The 21216-nt window shown below is 39.7% G+C and overlaps 2 protein-coding genes across 3 annotated transcripts in view; both read left to right on the top strand.

Moving 5' to 3' along the window:
• The first annotated feature begins 1473 nt into the window (after nt 1–1473).
• abracl (ABRA C-terminal like) lies at nt 1474–15078 on the top strand. The gene is made up of 3 exons (XM_039738828.1): nt 1474–1601; nt 8420–8486; nt 13274–15078. The coding sequence occupies exons 2-3, from the start codon at nt 8426–8428 to the stop codon at nt 13456–13458; spliced, it is 246 nt and encodes an 81-aa protein (XP_039594762.1). The 5' UTR covers nt 1474–1601; nt 8420–8425; the 3' UTR covers nt 13459–15078.
• Nucleotides 15079–19632: 4554 nt separating this feature from the next.
• The window catches only part of heca (hdc homolog, cell cycle regulator), a 59212-nt gene continuing 57628 nt past the window's right edge, over nt 19633–21216 (top strand). The window contains exon 1 of one of the 2 annotated variants that reach the window (XM_039739030.1): nt 19633–20021. In XM_039739030.1, coding sequence (XP_039594964.1) covers nt 19829–20021 — 193 coding nt within the window. In that variant the 5' untranslated portion in view covers nt 19633–19828. The remainder of the gene's footprint in view (nt 20022–21216) is intronic. The other variant, XM_039739031.1, reaches the window with a different exon arrangement.

The raw sequence follows: 21216 nt of genomic DNA, 5'->3' as shown, positions 1-21216 counted from the left end.
TGCTAATGCGTTTTTTTTAGCAGAAAAATAAAAAAGACCACACTGCCATTATGGAGAGTTCTGCGCCATTTCAAGAAGCCTGAATGGGGACAGTGATGTCGACGGGAGGGCTATGTGACGGTGTGAATAAGTTGCAGCAGCCAGGGATGCGTCACCATTAGTATGAGCTGGCACAGGGATGTGGAATCAATACACAAAAACCTTTGATTCCAAATCTTACTCCTCAATTTATGCTACCTCCAAATCAGACTTCTTCATTTATGGAAAAGCCGACTCTTCAGTTTGTAATTACACTAATACATTTACTATGTTGATCAAAAGCAAACAGCATACGAGATGCAGGGCATTCATCACTGCTCTCATAAATCTTAAGGCTACTTTCTGGCACCCTAACCTGCTAAGGTTTGGGTTTAAAGGCTGTAGTAATGATGCTGTGGCTCTTTTATATTATTTATTAAGTAATACAAAGTTAAAAAATGGACTATTTACCAAAATCCTGGAGGAAAAAAACAGTTTCATTGAATTAGTATAAGTAAAATTGGAAATGTTAACACGTTATATTACAATATATAAATAGCCACTGTTGGTACTCCTATAACATTGTAATCACTTCCTGGCTGGTTTTCCATCACCAGCAGCAGGGACACATTTAAATTCAAAAAAACTGAACTCCATTTAGTGCAGCAACAGCAAGCAGTCTTTTTTTAGGGATGAATGAGTAAAACTTTACTTGTCCCATTGGGGGAAATTTGGCTTTTTATAATAGCTTACTAAATAAATCCAAGACAGTCTGAGCACTCACCAAAATAACTAAAATGAGTGAAATCGTCCGATTTGGCAGTTAGTCATCGTGAGGTATTATGCATCCGTACTGCCCTTAGTATGAATGGAGCCCCGGTAGCGTTTCTTGACACACATATTAGCTGAATAATTCGTTTAATTGTGTGCCATTTAAAGAGCCTTACAAGAAGCAAAAGAATCCATACTTGCACTCGGTGCGGTGCTCCATTATCATCCACGTATCTATTTAGATTCATACATCTCCCTACAAACTAACGAACACCGTATTAATCCAATAGCAGGCAATAAACACTGCGCCAGATATTACATAGAACATCATATACATGCATTGATGTGCATTCACACCTTAATATTAATATGAACGGTGCTGTAAACATTAAACCGCGTCCTAACACGACTCTTTACACAGCATCACAGCGCCCACAAGAGTATATGCACTACACGTACAAGACCTAAGGATGTGTCTTACAGACATAGGATTTTACTGCTCTTTTTTTTTCTCATTACCTTTGCTTCCCGGGATCACAACTGCTTCGCTGACGTGCAGCATAATAGCGCACCGGTGAGAAGAAGCGATTGGCAGCCGCACGTAACTCCAGGACCCGTTTGAACCTGCAGCGTGAAGGGGGTGGCCGAAAACTGCTCGTGACGTCACTGGCCGTGTGGCTCATTACAATCTCCCCACACACTCAAGCGCGCGCTCCACTTTCTGACAATTCGCCCACTTCCTGTGCATTCACTAGAAGCCGCGGCATCGCTCACCGTGTGACAGCTGAAAGGATCCAGAAAACCGCACTCAGGTAAGCCGGAGAAAAAAAACACAAACATCTGGTAAGGTGTGCCCAGCACTTAAACCTCTCGGCGTTCTAAGCGGCGGCAGCTGGAGAGACGTGAAGGAGGTTCCGGTACGGAATGTGCATAGACCCGCTTGGTCGGCTCTTTCGCGAGCTCCTCATCGTTTAGGTCACCGATTCTACACGACAGGTTAAGGTGCACGTAATACACCTTATACGAGATGGGGGTGGGGGCGAAGCGTACCAGTCATAAAACGTCTGAAATGGTAATCGTAAAGGATTAGAACTTTTAAGGTTGTGTCGACTGGGGTGGGAGATTGAGTCATTTACTTCCGCATCACTTTTTCGACGACCGGCGAGTCTTCATTGCCAAGTCTCACGAGATAAAAGGGCGGCACTGGCTTTAAAAATTAGGGCCAGCCCACTTTGAGTGTAGAAAGGAGGAACATGAAACTGGAAGGTGGTGCTCTCTGGTTTGACCAATAGGTGAGCTCTATGGGCGTGAAAGTTTAAAACGTAGATTGTTATTGGCTGATCCCATTTCATAAAAATATGCTAGGGCGCTTGTGTTCTTTTCATTAGAGAGGATAATCCTTTAGATGTAAAGATAGCTAACGTAACAATGGTTCCGTTTTAGATCAAGCTATTTTAAATAGTGTGTCTATTTATACATTATGATTAAAATGATCATATTGACCTTCTATCGCGCTACTTGGGTCAGGATAGGTGGACCTTATACCAGAGGGAAAGTTGTCAACAGCAGAAAAGTGCAAACATAACGCGTTGAATTGGCAATTTACTCGTATTCTGTTAATAAGAATTGCTTCTAACATCACTTGTGTTTGTTTGTTTTTTGGCTCAGCGTCTCCTTTATCACTCGTACGAGAAGACGCCCCCCCCCCACACATAACGTTCGACTCGTCTTGGTGTCTAGTAATGCAAAAACGGCCAGCATTCTACAGTTCCCCGTCCCCCTGTTTCTGGCCGTCTAAACCAGAAAACCCTCATTTTAGGCAAGTTTTGAACCCAATTTTGTGCAGAAAATTACACTCTTGATAAAGAATTAACCGATAGGCGTCTTTAGCAGAAATGACCAGAACGACTTGAGGTTGTGCATACCACATCAACAGACCCCAGAGGTTTCACCCCTTAAAGAGATGCGATGGGTCAAAGTTGCTCCTTTTCACGAAATTAAAAATAAAAAGGAGATTGGTAATATAGGCATGTGGAGTGTCGTCTTATGCTATTTTGATGGTGCTGATCATGAATTTGATATTTTGGATAGTTGATTATTTATCGGTGGTCCTAGTGCCCTCAAAGGTTGACCCCCGTAAGATTAAAATTTATATATTTGAAACATAAACATGTGGGGTATCATTTTAGACTATTTCAAGGTCAGTGATTACGCATATGAAGTGAGTTTTGCTGCTTTACTAGGGATCTAGCCCTCAATGGACCCTCTATAAGAGGGTAAAAAATGACCAATCGAAAATAAATTGAAACACACATTTTAATATTTCAAGTATTTGACACAACTATTCTTGTTTATTATGTAGTTATACCTCATGAAGTAAATCGTAACATTTTTTATGTAATTGCCCCAAATTAGGTTGGCTTACACACATTCTCAAGCGTTGAAATGAAGGGTTAGCCAATTAACAATAATTGTGCCTAGATATTTGTAGTGCTGCACCATGTTCTCATTCAGGTGATTTTTGCTTTTATTTTTCCATCCAACCCGCTATATCCTAACTACAGGGTCACGGGGGGTCTGCTGGAGCCAATCCCAGCCAGCACAGAGCACAAAGCAGGAAACAAACCCCGGGCAGGGCACACATACACCCACACACCATTCATTTACTTATTTATCACGTTTCATTGTATCAGTATTGAAGTACATTAGCAATGAAATTTATCCGTTAACACGGTATACTAATATTACAAAAAATAGATAATTTACATACAAGAGTTTCAACAGCTAAACCATTAAGTAAAAGAGGAATTCAGAGATGTGCCTGGTGTCCTATACATGGAGTTTGGATGTTTTCTGTGTGTCCACGTGGGTTTCCTCCCACAGTCCAAACATATACAAATAAGGAGGATTGGAGCTGCTAGATTGTACCCAGAGTGTGTGTGTGTGTGTGTGTGTGTGTTCACCCTGCAATGAACTGGCACCCTATCCAGGGAAAGTTTCAGCCCTGCACCGGATGGTTGCTGGGATAGGCTCCAGCTTCCCTGTGATCCTGTTCTAGATAAGCAAGTTTGGAAGATGGATGGATGATTGGATTACTGTATTTCTTCACCTCACAACACAACTTTCATAAACCGTTTCCCCCTGATACCATAGAGGCTCCTGTAGAAGTCAGAATGGGTGACATCTCCCGGAATCTCTTCCACATATCATCTCACCCTTGCCATTCCTGCTGCAGTTTTATCTGATCAGCAGGATATGCTAAAATTAAAAGCAATAAATTTATTAATGATGTTTAGTTTTATTGGTGTTTTTAAACATATCAAATATTAATAACAGTATAAATGTGACTGGCCAGTTAGGATGGGTTAAACAGGAAGTTTTTTAATGAAGCAATATAACTGCTGCTTAAGTTAAAAAAAAAAATATTTGGGGAACTTGACTTCAGTGTAACTCTGCTGATACAGAATGATTCTGTAAGCTGACGCAATAGGCCTAAAATACAATACATGCATGAGTCCATTGAATAAAATGTCAACACACTTCAAACTCCTTGGGACTATATATATATATATATATATATATATATATATATATATATATATATATGACGGTCCCATATAACAGACCCAATTCGGGGTCCTGACTTTACCTTTTAAAAAACTCCAGTTGTCCGGAATTTTTGAAGTAAATATTTTCTTAACAAACGAGATTATGCAGACGTTGGCATCTTGTAGATACATCTTTGTACTGCGGTTAATCAACAGCCACATCCTGTAAAACATACTCACTCCTTGGGAGTTTTCACATTTTACTATTAGACCACATTGCGTCACAGTGGATTTAATGTGCTTTTCTTGAAACCGATCAACAGATAAAGACTCTATAATGTCAAAGTGAAAACAAATCTCTGCAAAGTGGTCTAAATATTAATGACAAAAATAAAACACAAAATAATTGATCATACAAGTATTCTCCCCTTCAGGTTTAACTGTAGATGCACCTTTGGCAGCCATGACATCCTTCAGTCTCTCTGCCCAAGTCTGCACATTTTGCTTTGTAAAACTGCTCAAGCTCAGTCAGGTGTCATGGTGATCATGAGTGAACAGCCTTTTTCTAAATCCACCCACACATTCTCAGTTGGATTGAGCTCTGGCCTGGGGCTTGACCGCTCCAGGAGTAACACTGTTGTTTTGAAGCCGTTCTTTTTTGTAGCTTTGGGGCCATTGTCTTTCTAGAAAGTAGATCTTCTCCCAAGGGGTAGGTTTCATGCAGACTACATCAGATTTTTCCTCCATTTTGCTCTGTTCATTGTACCCTTTACCCACACAAGCTTTACAGGGCCTGGTGCAGAGAAGCATCTCAAGAGCAACCATGCTTCATGTTGGGGATGGTTTGTCTTTGATAATGTTCAGTTTAACATGGCATTTAGTCTGATGGATGAAAAAGCTCAATTTTAATTTCATCATACTATAGAAGCTTCTTCCAGCTGACTCCAATCTCCCATGCGCCTTTAATAAACTCGAGCCGAGGTGCATGTTTTTAATTTTTGCCTCTCTCCCATAAACCTGCAGTTGTGGTATGCAGAGTCTCCCCAGTCTGACCACTCAGATTTTGTGGATGATCGGCTCTAGGCAGATTTAAAGCAGTGCCTTATTATATGGCTTTCCATTTCTTAATGATTGATTTAACTGCATGTTCAGTGACTTTGATGTTTTCTTGTCTTCATCCTCTGACTTATGATTTTCATGGAGTTTTTCTTTTTTTTTTCCCTTTCCTTGGTCTTCATTGTGTAAGTTAGGCCACCATACTGACTCCCCACAAGCAATCAAGTGTTACACTGGGTAACAAAATTTTTTGTCACATAGATAGATACTTTATTAATCCCAAGGGGATTTTCACATACTCCAGCAGCAGCATACTGATAAAAAACAATATTAAATTAAAGAGTGATAAAAATGCTGGTATAACAGACAATAACTTTGAATAATGTTAACGTTTAGCCCCCCGGGTGGAATTGAAGAATCGCATAGTGCGGGGAATGAACGATCTCTTCAGTCTGTCAGTGGAGCAGGATGGTGACAGCAGTCTGTTGCTGAAGCTGCTTCTCTGTCTGGAGATGATCCTGTTCAGTGGATGCTGTGGATTCTCCATGATTGACAGGAGCCTGCTTAGCGCCCATGTCAAACTGTCCAGCTCTGTGCCTACAATGGGGCCTGCCTTCCTCACCAGTTTGTCCAGGCGTGAGGCGTCCCTCTTCTTTATGTTGCCTCCTCAGCACATCACCGTGTAGAACAGGGCACTTGCCACAACATCTGATAGAACATCTGCAGCATCTTATTGCAAATGTTGAAACATGCCAGCCTTCTAAGGAAGTATAGTTGGCTCTGACCTTTCTTACATAGAGCATCAGTATTGGCATTCCAGTCCAATTTATCATCCAGCTACACTCCCAGATATTTATAGGTCTGCACCCTCTGCACAGTCACCTCTGATGATCACGGCGTCCATGAGGTGCTTGGTCCTCCTAAAATCCACCACCAGCTCCTTGGTTTTGCTGGTGTTCAGGTGTATGTGGTTTGTCACACCATTTAATAAAGTCTTTGATTAGCTTCCTATACTCCTCCTCCTGCCCACTCCTGATGCAGCCCACGATAGCAGTGTCGTCAGCGAACTTTTGCACGTGGCAGGACTCCGAGTTGTATTGGAAGTCTGATGTATGTTGGCTGAACAGGACCGGAGAAAGTCCAGTCCCCTGCTGTGCTCCTGTGCTGCTGACCACAATATCAGACCTGCAGTTCCCGAGACGCTCATACTGAGGTCTGTCTGTAAGATAGTCCACGACCCATGCCATCAGGTATGAATCTACTCCCATCTCTGTCAGCTTGTCCCTAAGGAGCAGAACTTGGATGGTGTTGAAGGCACTAGAGAAGTCCAGAAACATAATTCTTACAGCACCACTGCCTCTGTCCAAGTGGGAGAGGGTTCGGTGTAGAATATAGATGATGGCATCCTCCGCTCCCACCTTCTCCTGGTATGCAAACTGCAGAAGGTCGAAGGCGTGGCGGATCTGTGGTCTCGGGTGGTGAAGCAGCAGCCGCTCCATGGTCTTCATCACATGTGACATAAGAGCAGCAGGTGGAAGTCATTCAGCTCACCAGGACGTGATACCTTTGGGATTGGGGTGATGCAAGATGTTTTCCAAAGCCTCGAAATATATCAATATTGGTGATTCTTACAGTATTTATGTGCTGAATTAAAATATCTAATCAGACTTTCTCTATCACACTTGGATTTTAAGTGACACCCAATTATAATTTACAGTTACCATTTATTTACACTATATATACTTAGCAGGTCTCGCTGAAATGGTAGAAGTGTACATTTTTGTGCTGACTTGGCCTCAGGTATATCTCTCTTATGGATCCGTGGTGTTGCTTTTTCATCTCAGAAATATCCTGATGAAACCATTTGCCATGCATGTCACTGAACACTCCGAGATTTCTTGGGGAAGTCTGGAAATTTTTATAGAATGTTCACAAACAGCAATAAAAACATTTAAATCCAGAATTAAAAAATATATATATATATATATATCGCTCCTGCAAGCAAACTATGATTCTTAACGAGACGAGAGGAGTCGCAAAATCATCCGCAAAGTTCAAGCAAATTCTATGAAACACCTTATCTAAATCCATTAAGTTGTCCTCTTGTGAAAAGCGGACAGACATACAGTCAGACAGATGTTTATTTTATAAGGTGTGTGTGTGTATATATATAAGAGAGAGAGATGCAGACCACTTTGCAGAGATCTGCTTTTCACTTTGACATTACGGAGTCCTTTTCTGTTGATCTGTATCCAAAAAGGCAAATTAAATCCACTGGTAATTCAATGTTGTATATCAATGAAGTGTAAACACTGTATCACCAATCACTGTAGCTTCCTTTATCCATGCATGCACCTCAGGTACAGAGAAAGACCAGCTTGTAGTTAAAAAAATAGTATTTTTACTTTCTCTTTTTTGCAAATTATAACCAGGCTTTCAGCGGTGGAGTTAAAAAAATATTGTTGCCCGGTTTTGACATGAATCATTGAGCCTGTTGGATAATATAGTAGAGTTTGGGCCTGGATATCAACTTAGTGGAAAACTCTTAACTCCTTGAACCCAGGATAACTAAAAAAAACCAAAACCTATCATTAACAGTCATTTACCCATTTGAATCTTTATTTTTTTAATTATTTTGAAAACGGGAAGCAAATATCCAGAATAGTTAGCAGTAAACATCCTCAAGAGGCTAGAAGATCAAAGAAATGAGTGGCACTGGGAATATCGGGTGAGCAGGATGCAGATGTCACAAGAATAGCTAACAGGGGGTAAACTTCTATTTTAAGGTGGCTGCCCATTTTATCAACGTGAAGCAGGTACAGCTTTATAATTTAAAGGAAACAAAGCAGTTGAGAATGAATACCTTTTTGTTTAAAATGAAGTATGCGAGTCCACAAAAAGTAATACAAGTCTTCATTTTAATTAATAAGCAGAAACAGGCAAAGTATTCAATTTTGCTCCTGTGGTTTGAAGGCTGGAATGCCATAATTACCTTTTATTTATTTGTCCTCTAATATTCTTTTTAGGAAAACATGAATGTGGAACATGAAATAACACTGTTAACTGAAGAAATCCGTCGACTTGGCAGCAAAAGTAAGATTTGATTTTTTTGAACCGTGTATATTGAATTATTGTCCCTTGTTTTTGATGAATAAATATTTGTATGTTATTTTCACTATTGTTTTTCTTTCTTGGTTAAAATATCTTATCTCATTTTCTGAAACTGCTTTTCCTGATGAGGGTAGTAGCACAGTCAACAGGCCAGGCAGGTCCACCCAGACTTCCCAATCCCCAGCTACAAAGTCCAGCACTTTCTTGGGAAGTCCAAGCCAACCGAGAGATGTCATTTCTCCAGCGTGTCCTGGGTCTTCCGCAGGGTCTCCACCCATAGAGACCTGCCCAGTGCAGGTACAGGGGGAACCATTGCAACACACCCAAACCATCTCCACTGGCTCCTCCCGATACAGAGGTGCAGCGACTCGGCTGTGAGGCCCTCCTGATTCATTGAGCTTTTCACCCTATCATGGAGTGTCATCACATAAAACCTCATTCCTGTCACTTCTACTTACAATTTCATTCTTTTGTTCATTACCCACAGCGTAAAACGATAAACGTACAGTATATCGACTATACAGTATATCGACTGGTAAAACAATATATAAACAAAGATAACAGAAATTGCATAGAAAGATGAAAAATAATAATTCAATGGAAACAAAAATAGTAATAACCCAGAAAATAATTATAAGCCATTGGCTAAACCATAAAAATTGCCATACTATGTGACCCTGCGAGGGTCATTATACAAGTTAGTGCTCACATTATAGGAGTATGAAATCCAGTGCAGCATACAACTTGTTTTGCTTAAGTTGCTTCGAGCAAAAATCTGCTAAATAAGTAAATATGATACACTGTAAGCTATTAAATGTAATATTTATTTACAGTAAATGAGTAGCAGAGTAATTAGCTGTGCTGTTCCACAGATGTAGGGGACTGGGTAGTCCAGTTTCCTCCCATGTCCCAAAGGTGTGTATGCTTGCTTAACTGCCACATGCAAATTCTCAAAGATTGAATTAGGGACATTGTAAATCCAGAAAGTAATTCTGAGTTGGAACTTAGCGCAAGTATGCAGAGTTGCTCCCCACAGTGAATTAAGTCAGCGAAAGTTTGGCTTGGGGTCAAAATTTTTCCTCCTGGGTGAATATTATAGTAACTGTATCTGCACCTTATTCCACCCTGGGGAGCCCATGCTACCCCCTGCCATTATATAATATTTCAAAATGAAATCTTGATTTACTAATTCCTAGATCTCCAATGTATAATTTTTTTAAATCAAATACTTTCTTAGAGTGGCAGCAATCTTTATATATAATACGCCACCGTGGCTGTTTGTTTGTCTGTCCAGGATTTTACATCACCTGTAGCTCACAAATCGTTTGAACTATTGACCTGAAATTTGGTACACATCTACTACGTGACGTCTACTATCCACTTTCAGAGTGACGATTAACCTCGCAAGGTTATTCCTTTTTTTATTTTTATTTTATTTTATTGTAGAATCAACTTACGGCAGCAGCCAGTAGGGTGGTCGTGTGGCGCATGTGTACAGGCACCGTTCTCATTCCCTACAACCTTCGGCGTCATTTCCTCTACCTCTTCATATCTTAAAATCATTCTTGAGGCAGATTGAAGGCTTCAGTGAAAAATTTAAAGAAACGTACTAAGTAATTGCAACATAATCACTGACTTAACCAGTGAAAAGATGCCAACGAAAGAAGAGAAGAAGCGGGTTGCTAGGGTGGAGAAAAGAAGAGCTGCTCAGAAAGCAGAAAGCGCATCAACCTTTGAGCAAACGAATACGAAATGTACAGAGAAAGAGAATGAAAACTAGAAGTCAAATGTATTCACTGCACGTTATCGTCCAGTGCGCCGTTACTGGTGATTTTAATAATTCATGATGATCACAGTTTAAAAAAAAAAAAATCCTAAAGACCCTGCTCCATTCCTTTGCATCCACCCATTCATCCATTTTTAAAGTAAGCACATCCCAGTTAAGGGTTGTAGAGATTTAGAGCCTACTCTGAGAGGGCTGAGCACAAAGCAGTAACCAACTCATGATTGTTTGGCAAACAATCTTAAGATATCCCTTACTTAAGTGTCAAAACATCAATATAAATTTGGCATATGTATTAATCTGTAAATTTGTGTGTTTTTTAAACCGGGAAATTACAGTAGAATGTCAACGTCCACTTATTAAATTTTAAAAAAACTTAACTGTCAAAGATGGAAAAAGAAGGCAAAAACATGTAATGGCAACTAACACTGAGACATGCTTTATTAATATGCCCTCTTGCCATGTCTTACTCATTACAGCACATTGCTGTAATCACAATAAAGAGAGAGATGCGCACTACCTGTTATTTTTGGTCCCTTTCAGTAACCGCAGCAGCACAAGAAGTGAGACATCCTTATGCCAGTACTGCCATTTCGTCTTTCTCACCCTGGTTTCCAGTGCTGTGAGGAACAATGAGGTTCTTGCCCCCCATCTCTTCATGTTTTCACGCTCATAGCTTTGCCCCGTGGCACAAGTAAGACCTAGATGCACTACACCCATGCCCTCTAACTCTGTCTCTCCTACCATAACACAAGAAGGAGCGAGATGCACACGCCTCATGCTGTCACTTTGTCTTTCCCACTGTCTACATCTTCTCCTGTGTAGATCTTGCCAGGCTAAGTGTGATTTTTATGAAACAGTGCTCTGTTCTAACTCTGGCTGTATTGTACAACTTCAAGATGTTACAGTATTTACTCCATTCCTTATATCCTTTATTTTTGTATATTTGTTACAGTTTTTGGCATCAGATCTTTAGACAAAATGTAATATTGGATACCAGTAATGGCGGACTGCACGATAACATGCAGTGAATACACTTGACTTATAGTTTTCAGACTCTTTCTCTGTACGTTTACCATTTGTTTGCTCAGAGGTTGATGTGCTTGCTGCTTCCTGAGCAGCTCTTCTTTTCTCCACCCTAGCCGCCCACTTCTCTTCTTCTGTCGGCATCTTTTCACGTTAAAACTGATAAAGTTTGTTTTTGTGTTGCAATTACTTAGTACATTTCTCTTAATATTTTGTTTATGCTGGCACTTAAATCATTCTTGAGGCAGATTGAACACTTAAGATATGAAGAGGTAGAGGAAGTGATGGTGAAGGTGGTATGGATGAGAATGGCACCTGTACGTATGCACCGCCCTGCTGGTTGCTGCGGAGAGTTGATTCTACAATAAAGTAAAATAAAAAGAGTAATACAAGTGAACAGTAGAGGTCACGTAGTATATGTGTACCAAATTTCAGGTCAGTAGGTTTGCGAGCTACAGGTAGTTTAAAATCCTGGACAGCCACGGTAGCATATTATATAAGAAGAAAAGGAGCCAGTTGAAACATTCAATGTAAAATTATTTCTAAATTGCTACTAATCTATTGAAGTAATACATTTATCCAACATCTGTTTTGTCCATGTCCTGAGATACTCGCTCAAACAGCTGACCAAAATAAAAGGATAAATTTGGTACTTTTCAAATTGAATTTACACCTTCACACTTCATGGTATATATTAGTTTCCCTCATGAAATTGTGTTCTAAAGTGAAGCACGAGTGGACAAGTTATATTTCAAATTTCTATAATTTTTAAAAATGATATGTTTTATAAAGGAGCTAACGGGTACTGGGCTCTCATTGAGAAGAGAAGCACTAAAATTTGCTGAATACAACCACTTCGAAGTAAAGGTTTCAATTTAAGAAAATGTGCCTTTCTGCATTTCTGAGGCATCCTTGTGACAACAAAAGTAAACTGGAAATCATGCATGTGATCACAGATTCTTGGTGCTGTTTTCTCGAGGTGTAAGAATATGTTTCTCACTCGATTTTCTTCTTGTAGCGGCCATTGTGTGGGGAGTTATTTCTTCGCAATGGAATTCTAGTACCCATTGGCTCCACTGTGAAACGCAAGAACAGGCTATTTTTGTTTTTATTTATAAAATAGGCTTCACTTTAGAACATAATTTTACATGGAAAACGAATAAATACCATGGTTATGAAGAAATAACATTGAATTGAAAAATATCCTTTAATTGATAATTCGACTCTGTTGACTGAAAACTGCGAGGTCTGTTAAATATAAACTTTCCCGTATATTGACCCTTACCATAAGACTGAAATAGTGTTCTTCTAGAAACCTTGTGGTGACTAAGCTTCAATCAAAGGAAATTCTGGAAGAGATTAGGAAAAAGTTATTGAAATCTATTAGTCATTAAAGGGTTATAAAGCCATTTGTAAGGCCCTGGGATTCAATCAGTTTAATTTTGTTAGAACAAGTTGCAGACTAGTTGGACTGAGTCGCTGGGGATGTCGGACTACACGACTGCCTCCGATTCGCTAAAATTATATAACTGAAAATTACTGGATAGGTCATCTAATGTGACATGGCCTTTAGCCGAGCACACCGCCATTTAGCCATTTCTCAAAACACCCAAAAAATGTTATTGAATCATTATCACTAAGCTCAAGGCTATTTTCCCATGGCAATGAAAAGCACAACCTAAATAATGCAGAATCCTGTTTCGCCTTTCAGTTTTCCCAGCATACACTGCTCTCCTGTTTACCTTGACAAGACATTCAGGGTAAGGCTTATCACCTGAGATCCATCAGCTAGAAAGGTTAAAGTATCCCCTGTGCACATAGTGTCCAGGAACTTCTCTTATGTAAGGCTCTACTGTAATTTATTTGTTAGGAGCAATCAGGCTAAATGTCCAAATGTAAGGAGAACATTTAAAATAATCTGAAGATAGGATATTTATTTAATTTGTACTGTTTATTTTAGATGCAGACGGGAAGACCAGCGTCAAATTTGGAGTTCTTTTCAATGATGACCGGTGTGCTAATCTCTTTGAAGCCCTAGTGGGAACACTAAAGGCTGCCAAACGGAAGAAGGTGATCACGTTCAATGGGGAGCTACTTCTACAAGGTGTCCATGACAATGTGGATGTGATCTTACTGCTGGAGTAATACAGCTTATTATAAAGTCAAAGGTTTACATTAACTGAAATCATACAATACTATGTGATTCACATTATTTCAGTCTCTGTTTTCCTCTTTGGATTTTCTACAGATAAAAATGTATATGTTTTCAATTTTGCATTAAAATTTTTCCTTTAAATTATAATTGCTGTTGTTAGCAATTATGCATATAAAACAAATGGAAACTGTATCCATGGCCCTTAAACTGCTCTATTCAACAAAACTCAGTTGTTGTGTTTGCTGTCAAGTTAGTGGACCACCAGAGTCAAAAGGCAGGAATCATAAAATTTATAACTACAGTGGGCAATATTCCATAGGGCAGAGTAAACATGTTTAAAGTTAAATCTCTTAATGTTTCTACGGTTATATTTGATACATTTTGAAATCTGACAAATGGACTTAGCAGCAGTATTCATGTGTGGGCATTTTTAAAATGCATTCCATATTATAACAAAGTAATAGAATCAAGTTCGACACAAACTATCAAACAAATCTGGGTCACCAGAATGAATTCAATCCCAACATTTGCTCCACTCTCTGTCTAAGCCATTTCCTTATGCTAGAAATCATTATTACCCTGCTGTAGCTATTCTGTTCCATCTTAATGTTATTCTCTTTCCATCCTTTCGCCACTTAACCATTCTCAGTCTCAGTGGACTTTAGGCACACTTTATTGTGTTGCTGATTTAATTTTAAATTGATTAATAATCAATAATACATAATGACAAAGTGAAAACGTTTTCAGAAAGGTTTGTAAATTTCTTAAAAATCGGAAACTGAAATCTTTCATTCCTAGAAATATTCAGCCCCTAGCTGCGGCACACCAAATTGCGGTCAGGTGCCTCCTATTTGCTTTAATTATCCATGGGATATGTCTAGAACTTGGAGTCCACCTGCAAATTGAAATAATTGGAAGTGGTTTAGAAAGACACACAAAAGTGTTGATAAAGGCCTACAATTAACACAGCATGTCAAGACAATGACAAAGCAATGAAGTGTAAGGAACTCCCTGTAGACATCCGTGATAAAATTGTGGTGAGGCAGAGATAAGGGTAAGGGAGTAAAACCATTTCTAAATATGTTGTATTTCTAGGTGCGACAGAGGAAAAAACAAAATGTAGGTAACAACTGATGGTACTATACACAATTGTACACAAGATGAGAAAAAATGATCAGGAGAATGGACGTGCTCAAAGGGAAGCAAAGCTCATTATCAGGAATTTAACATTTTGAGCATCAAAAGTATATATTAAAAAAAGCACCAATACATTGTTACTAAAGTACAAACTAAATTAGACATTTGAACTGCAAAGAGAAAGAGTAATATCTGCAATCTCAGATTCAGACTTGTCCTAACTGATGACCTTTTATTTCCATCACCTCTATGCCATCATAGGCTGCGCACATCAGGCTCGTAAGTAAACAAAATAGCAACGAAATGAAAAACATACAAAGACCAAAAGCAAAAAAATTAGTGTTGAATATTCCATGCCCTACTTTCTTGTAAATTACATTTTAGTGATATTGCAATAAATCACTCAACTGAATATTTTATAATACAACTGACTGTATTGTACAATAATAAAAGAATCAAGTACATCTACTCTCTCTCCCTCTGTGTGTGTGTGTGTTTATGTGTATATATGTATATATATATATGTGTGTGTGTGTGTATATATATGTGTGTGTGTGTGTGTGTGTGTGTGTGCAACGATTTTATGTGACATTTTTATGTCATGTTTTGTGTCATACTTTAAATCTGGCTTATTTTAAAACCTACATTTATATGTTTGGTATCATTATTTTCAAAATTTATTGAACTGTAATGTGATGTTGTTAGATTTTCAGATTCTTATTGTGAATGTTTTGTCAAATTTTTTTATAACTACACTTGGTGGCTTTATTTTTGGTTCCAATTATTTGACTAAAATAAGTAGGTTGTGCTCACATCGCTTGTGTTATTAGCAGCTAGGCGAGTTTTCTGTTTGCTCGGAGGTGGAGCCCTGACCCCAACTCCACATCTCACTTCCAGGCTGGACAGACCCACACACTTCCACACATATACGTTTATATATAAGATTGGTTTATCTTGTCTTATTTTGTTTTGCCTTACATATTAGTGACATAAACCCTGTGTTCATAGTTAGTTTGTGTAAGTTTTTGCATTTATTTTATTTTTATCTATATGCTGTATTCATCCCCAAAGAGAAATTGTCTTTTCGCATGGCCTTTTGGAGTCAGAGTGTAGGATCAGCCATTGTACAGTGCCCCGGAGCAATTCTCAGGTTAAGGGTCTTGCTCAAGGGCTCAACGAAGTAGGATCCCTCAGAGCATTAAAAAAAAAAACCAAAAGATTATGACAGAATTATGTTCAGATTTCTCACTCTTGCTGGGGTCAGAACGAGAAGAAGTTTCAAACGCCATGCACCTGATACAGTATGTCTGCAAGCAGACGGAGTTTGACAGTGACAAAGAGAAAAATCAAAGGCCATAAAAAGGGTCAAAACCAGAAAATCAAAAGTAAGCGCATCAAGCTGAAAAGAGTGAAAAAAAAAATGTTAAGCAAAAAAGGTTTACAAAAGACTTTGAAAGAATCTGCAGCTTGGATGAGGAAGTGATTTCCTGGAGGACCTTTTGACACGTCGCATCATGTAGAAACAGACACACTGACCCAAATGACAGCAGCTTAAAATGCCAGTTAACATGAAAAACAAAGGATAATCACTACAATTGGATGTCAGAATCAGATTCATTTACTCAAAAAAAAAAAAAAGTATCAGATTACCGTCCAGAATATTATTAACTGTCAAAACAAAGACGAATCAACACAACCCGATGGCAAAATCTAATTTGTTGACTTAAAATGGGCATCAAAGTGCCAGAATTGACGCAGAAAAACTTACAAAAAGGAACCAGTCCTAACAGTACCCAAACCAAATCACCAGATCAAAATGCGAAACAAGGAAATTGGAGCAAAATTACTAACATCAACCTGATTTTCTTGCTACAATTCTTTTATTGTTATGCACGCCGTGAAACAAAGGAAAATCGCTAGCAGACGATGAAAGGTCTGAATTAGCATAAACTGCCCCAATTCAGGGTGTTCATAAGAAATGTAACAATTTACTTCATGAGGCAGAAGTGCATATTAAACAAGAATAGTTGTGTCTAATATTTTAAATATATTCCGTATATATTCTCATGTGTGTTCATTTGGGAGACAGCTCGAGGGCTCTGGGTTGGCGCTGTTTTCTCCTGCCTCCTCTCTTCCTCACTCAGCAGCATGGTAGATTGATGGCCGTTCCATCACTGATGTCACTTCTGATGTCCACCCTCCTGGAATTTATATAACTGGGAGTTGGGCCATTTTCCATTAGTTTTTTGTTGGACTCGCGCCTCCTTATTTCATTTTATTTTACATCATACAGGATTACGGATGTGCCCCAACCTTTTTTCCATGTTGCTTCTTTTGTTTTACAATATATAATATGTTCAGGTTAAATGTTAAAGACTAAATATTCTCAATTGTAATAGAAATGTGTAATTTATTTCACACACATAGAGGGCTAGATCCCAAGTAAAGGATCATAAAATAACAAATTCGTAATCACTGACCTTGAAATAATCTAAAACAATACTCACATGCTTATGTTTGAAATCTGTCAGTTGGAACTTTTAATACTTTCAAAATATTCTTCAAATTCTGTTAGAACAACGTGAAAATTGAGCTTACAATGTAAACACTTAATTTTAAAGACATGAAATTTCTCAAGAAGTATTAGCAAAAGTACAATATGTTTTAACTTCTTGTCTAATTGTTCCAGTATATCGACTATAGTTAGTGCACATGGAGTACCAATCTTCTCCTTAATGTGTTCCCTCAAATCATCCCAAAAGGTTTAATAAAAGTGTGTTACGGTTTATTTTGGCAGTTCACAAAAAAGTGCACCCATAATCAATTTTCAGGTAAAATCTTTCTAAAGTTCCCTTTGCAAGGTAGCATGTGGTGTATTATTTTAAAAAATATTTTATCAAAAATATAATACTGCAATCGTGTACACTCACCTAAAGGATTATTAGGAACACGTGTTCAATTTCTCATTAATACAATTATCTAATCAACCAATCACATGGCAGTTGCTTCAATGCATTTAGGGCTGTGGTCCTGGTCAAGACAATCTCCTGAACTCCAAACTGAATGTCCAGAATGGGAAAGAAAGGTGATTTAAGCAATTTGGAGCGTGGCGTGGTTGTTGGTGCCAGACGGGCCAGTCTGAGTATTTCACAATCTGCTCAGTTACTGGGATTTTCACACACAACCATTTCTAGGGTTTACAAAGAATGGTGTGAAAAGGGAAAAACATCCAGTATGCGGCAGTCCTGTGGGCGAAAATGCCTTGTTGATGCTAGAGGTCAGAGGAGAATGGGCCGACTGATTCAAGCTGATAGAAGAGCAACTTTGACTGAAATAACCACTCGTTACAACCGAGGTATGCAGCAAAGCATTTGTGAAGCCACAACACGCACAACCTTGAGGCGGATGGGCTACAACAGCAGAAGACCCCACCGGCTACCACTCATCTCCACTACAAATAGGAAAAAGAGGCTACAATTTGCACGAGCTCACCAAAATTGGACAGTTGAAGACTGGAAAAATGTTGCCTGGTCTGATGAGTCTCGATTTCTGTTGAGACATTCAAATGGTAGAGTCAGAATTTGGCATAAACAGAATGAGAACATGGATCCATCATGCCTTGTTACAACTGTGCAGGCTGGTGGTGGTGGTGTAATGGTGTGGGGGATGTTTTCTTGGCACACTTTAGGCCCCTTAGTACCAATTGGGCATCGTTTAAATGCCACGGGCTACCTGAGCATTGTTTCTGACCATGTCCATCCCTTCATGAGCACCATGTACCCATCCTCTGATGGCTACTTCCAGCAGGATAATGCACCATGTCACACAGCTCGAATCATTTCAAATTGGTTTCTTGAACATGACAATGAGTTCACTGTACTAAAATGGCCCCCACAGTCACCAGATCTCAACCCAGTAGAGCATCTTTGGGATGTGGTGGAACGGGAGCTTCGTGCCCTGGATGTGCATCCTACAAATCTCCATCAACTGCAAGATGCTATCCTATCAATATGGGCCAACATTTGTAAAGAATGCTTTCAGCACCTTGTTGAATCAATGCCACGTAGAATTAAGGCAGTTCTGAAGGCGAAAGGGGGTCAAACACCGTATTAGTATGGTGGTCCTAATAATCCTTTAGGTGAGTGTATATATAACCATCTACTTTTCTCCATTCAACCTTTGGTAACAATCTAAGACAACAATATTTTTGCAGGAGGAATGATGGTACTACTGTGCCACTTCCTTAATAATGTATCATTGGTTTTGTTTTCTAAAATATTTGCTATCAATAAACAAACTTCTAGTGAATTAATTACAATCAATATTCACAGGGAAGCAATTCCTTAACAGCCTTATCATTTTGTATAGCGGCTTCTGCTGCGTGCTGTTTTGAATTGTCAAGTTTCTTTCGTAGCTCCTCGGAGTATTCGCCGTGTTTTCATCGTATTGTTCAGATTATCTATTAAGAAAATACATCAAATCAAATTCTATTTTATATTGGGCTATAATCGTGTTTCCTCTGTAACGTTATTTGCAATGATGGTGTATGCTGAAAATGATGCTGTTTAAAATAACCTGGACTTAACACGTTTAGAACACAGTGTTTCAGCTTTCTAAAATCATTTCTATGATAAACGTAATTCGAGGATTTTTTTGACAACCCAAAATGACTTCACTTTTAGCTCAACGTTCCAGAGAGCTCCAGCTGCGCGGAGGTGCGTTAGGGATGTCTGCTACTCACTGACTTCCAGCCGAGCATGGCCTGGCAAATGAGCGCTTGGATTATTTGCTCATTCTAAGGTGTTGACGGATGCCGTGACTTAATCCTGCATGTTCTTCAGGGCCAGCGCTTCACGTGCCTAAATCACTGCCGATGCCCACACTTGACTAAAACGTCAACCTCTTTCATCCTTGGAGCGCAGCCCATAGCCCCTTCTATTAATAGACTGTAACGCATGGGCGGAGGGCGGTGACATGTGACGTCATGGAAGTGGGGCGGAGACTGCACGCTTTTCTCTGCGATCACGACTCTGGAGTCGCAATCAAAACAAGAGGGAGACACGCCTTCTTTATGGTTTACGCCGCAGCCCCGCTGCTCTAATTTGGAGGTATCTTCGTGCACGCAGAGTCTCCCTGCCAGTTTGGGAGACATGAGCTTTCGGTTGGTGGAGTTTTAAATAAAAAAAGAAACAAAACAAAACACCCAACACATCACACATCGACATGCCCAACCAGAAAAGCAACAAGGGGAAGAAGAATAAACGCACTAACAGCAGCGGAGATGAGCAGGAAAATGGAGCCAGTGCAGCAGCAGCAGCGGCGGCGGCGACGGCAACGGTAACGGTAGCGATTGCTCAGTCCTCCACGGCGGCACAGCAGGGCGCAACGGCCGCACTCCCTAATGAAAACACGAACGGTAAGACGATGTTGGGCTTGATTGTCGTGGTAGTGGATGGGATAATATATATATATGTGTGTGTGACAGATCGGTGTGGTTGATACACTCGTAGGTGGAGGGGCCAGGCACACACCCCCACCCCTTTTCCGGAGAGGGCTGCCTCTGTGAATTGTTTACAAACCAGTGAAAACGTGCAGATCGCTCGCAGCATTTACACTGACAGCAGGCACGGTGATCCGCGGACGCCTTCACTTTTTCTCGCAGACATACGGGTGGTAAAATGGCCCGTCACGATTCAGACAGTTAAGTAGAGTGTGGCTGGGAGAGCGCGTTGCAGGCACGGGCGAGTAGGCCCACACGGGCTCCCTGATCTACCGAGAAGTGCAGTGCACCCCACCCCTTTTTTCATAACCTCTGCCTCTGCTAGGTGGCTAACACGTTATCGGTAACAATACAACAAATTCACGAGCCGGGTTTGTACTCTTTGCTTATCAAATCTTTTTTTCTTTTCTTGGACTTTTTTGATACTTCAGTTTTCCGCATTTTTCTAATAGAAAAGGTCAGGAATAACTTTTTAAGCCAGAAGTGACACTCCCTGCAAAGCAATACACCGCGAGGGGCAAAGAACGGAGGTCAGGAAGAAATCCTTAGAAAGAGGACAGTCGTGCCATGGTGCGAGGTACTTGTTGGACACTTAAGAAGCCCATTAGGACCGCGTCACGACGTAGGTGCAAAACATGGAGCTTCGATATAACGTAAGGTGTTAATTGAGATTAAGAGCGACGTTAGGCTAACAACAGTAGGTGTCGCATTATAGAAATAGCTTGACCTGATTTTAATGCAAAACTCTTGAAAGATATTAATGTGACAAAGATCAGGGGCCACATTAAATGAGGGAGGGGAGTTGTGTCGCTTAAAACTGGGATAACTTGCAAGTGACGTGCTGAGAGATTTCAAAAAGTGCAGAATGCTGATTGAGATAAGAGCTCCATGAGACAATCACCTGGAATTACGGTAGACCAGGAGTTCTGAACCTTTATTCTTTCAGGGCCCCAACCCCCAGTGTACCCAATGATAATGGGGGTCCTCTACATGGTACTTACCTTCCTGTACTTTTGTACAATTCCAACTTGTATGTAATATTGCAATACCATAAACTTAATTGTTTGCATTCAATAGATGAAGAAGCATATATTCAGAAACTCTTGTTCAT

The sequence above is a fragment of the Polypterus senegalus genome, chromosome 16, assembly GCF_016835505.1.
Source record: "Polypterus senegalus isolate Bchr_013 chromosome 16, ASM1683550v1, whole genome shotgun sequence".
Taxonomy (NCBI): domain Eukaryota; kingdom Metazoa; phylum Chordata; class Cladistia; order Polypteriformes; family Polypteridae; genus Polypterus; species Polypterus senegalus.
This window is presented reverse-complemented; position numbering and strand designations above follow the sequence as displayed.

Excerpts from the sequence above, each read along its gene's own strand:
- abracl (XM_039738828.1), top strand. The coding sequence starts at position 8,426 with ATGAATGTGGAACATGAAATAACACTGTTAACTGAAGAAATCCGTCGA. Across the intron at positions 8,487-13,273 it reads CCGTCGACTTGGCAGCAAAA|ATGCAGACGGGAAGACCAGC; the intron begins GTAAGATTTGAT and ends TGTTTATTTTAG.